At 35.4% G+C, this 862-nt stretch overlaps 1 protein-coding gene across 1 annotated transcript; it reads left to right on the forward strand.

Moving 5' to 3' along the window:
• Positions 1-272: 272 nt before the first annotated feature.
• LOC106119531 (trypsin, alkaline B-like) lies at positions 273-858 on the forward strand (the record flags this gene model as incomplete). The annotated part of the gene is made up of 3 exons (XM_013314577.1): positions 273-322; positions 454-622; positions 711-858. Coding segments are annotated over exons 1-3 (366 nt in total), but the record flags the coding sequence as incomplete, so codon positions are not given.
• Positions 859-862: the final 4 nt, after the last annotated feature.

Raw genomic sequence — 862 nt, forward strand, 5'->3', positions numbered from 1 at the left:
TATAGAAAAAGGCTGACACGGACACGTAATAAAAAAAAGGACTGAATTGGAAAATTTTCAGCATTGAATTATAGATAGGTGGACATAGAAAAAGGACAGAGCTAAATTAGAACCGTTGTCTAAACAAAACAAGTTTAATGATTATTATTTGGCTAGTTTAAAAAGTTATCTTAGAATTATTTTTATCTGACCGTATCGGAAATTTCGTAACTAACTTATGTTATAAATATAAGGACAAACTGCGTTTAGTAAAAAGTTACTCATAGGTCGACAATGCGTACCAGTGTTCTGCTGTTGACGGTAGGCCTAGCTGTGGTGGCAGGTGAGAAAAATATCCAAAATAATATTTCCTGTTTATAAAAATAAATGGATTCATAAAGTTTACTTGGGAACTATTTACTGTTACTGTTTAAATTTTTTTAGCAATTGTAAAAAGTTATGTTATTATTATAGCTGGTCCGAGGAATCCTCAAAGAATCGTTGGTGGATCAACAACCAACATTTCTCAGTATCCATATGCAGCTGCCTTGCTGTACTCATGGGGTGGTTCGACCTTCTGGCAAGCGTGTGGTGGAACCATCTTAAATAATAGATCTATCCTATCTGCTGCTCATTGTTTCATGTAAGTAACTAATAAATGAATAATTTTAACAAAAGTGTATAAATTAAATGTAATAGTTTGAATATTAATAACTGAATTTCTGTTACAGTGGGGACACAGCTAATATGTGGCGCATCCGTGTCGGATCAACTAACGCTAACAGCGGCGGTGTCGTCCACAACACTAACTCAATCATTAGGCACCCCAACTACAACTCTCGTACTCAGGACAACGATATTGCTATCTTGAGGTCCTCTTCCA

This window comes from Papilio xuthus, unplaced genomic scaffold (genome assembly GCF_000836235.2).
Source record: "Papilio xuthus unplaced genomic scaffold, Pxut_1.1 DF829247.1, whole genome shotgun sequence".
Classification (NCBI taxonomy): Eukaryota; Metazoa; Arthropoda; class Insecta; order Lepidoptera; family Papilionidae; genus Papilio; species Papilio xuthus.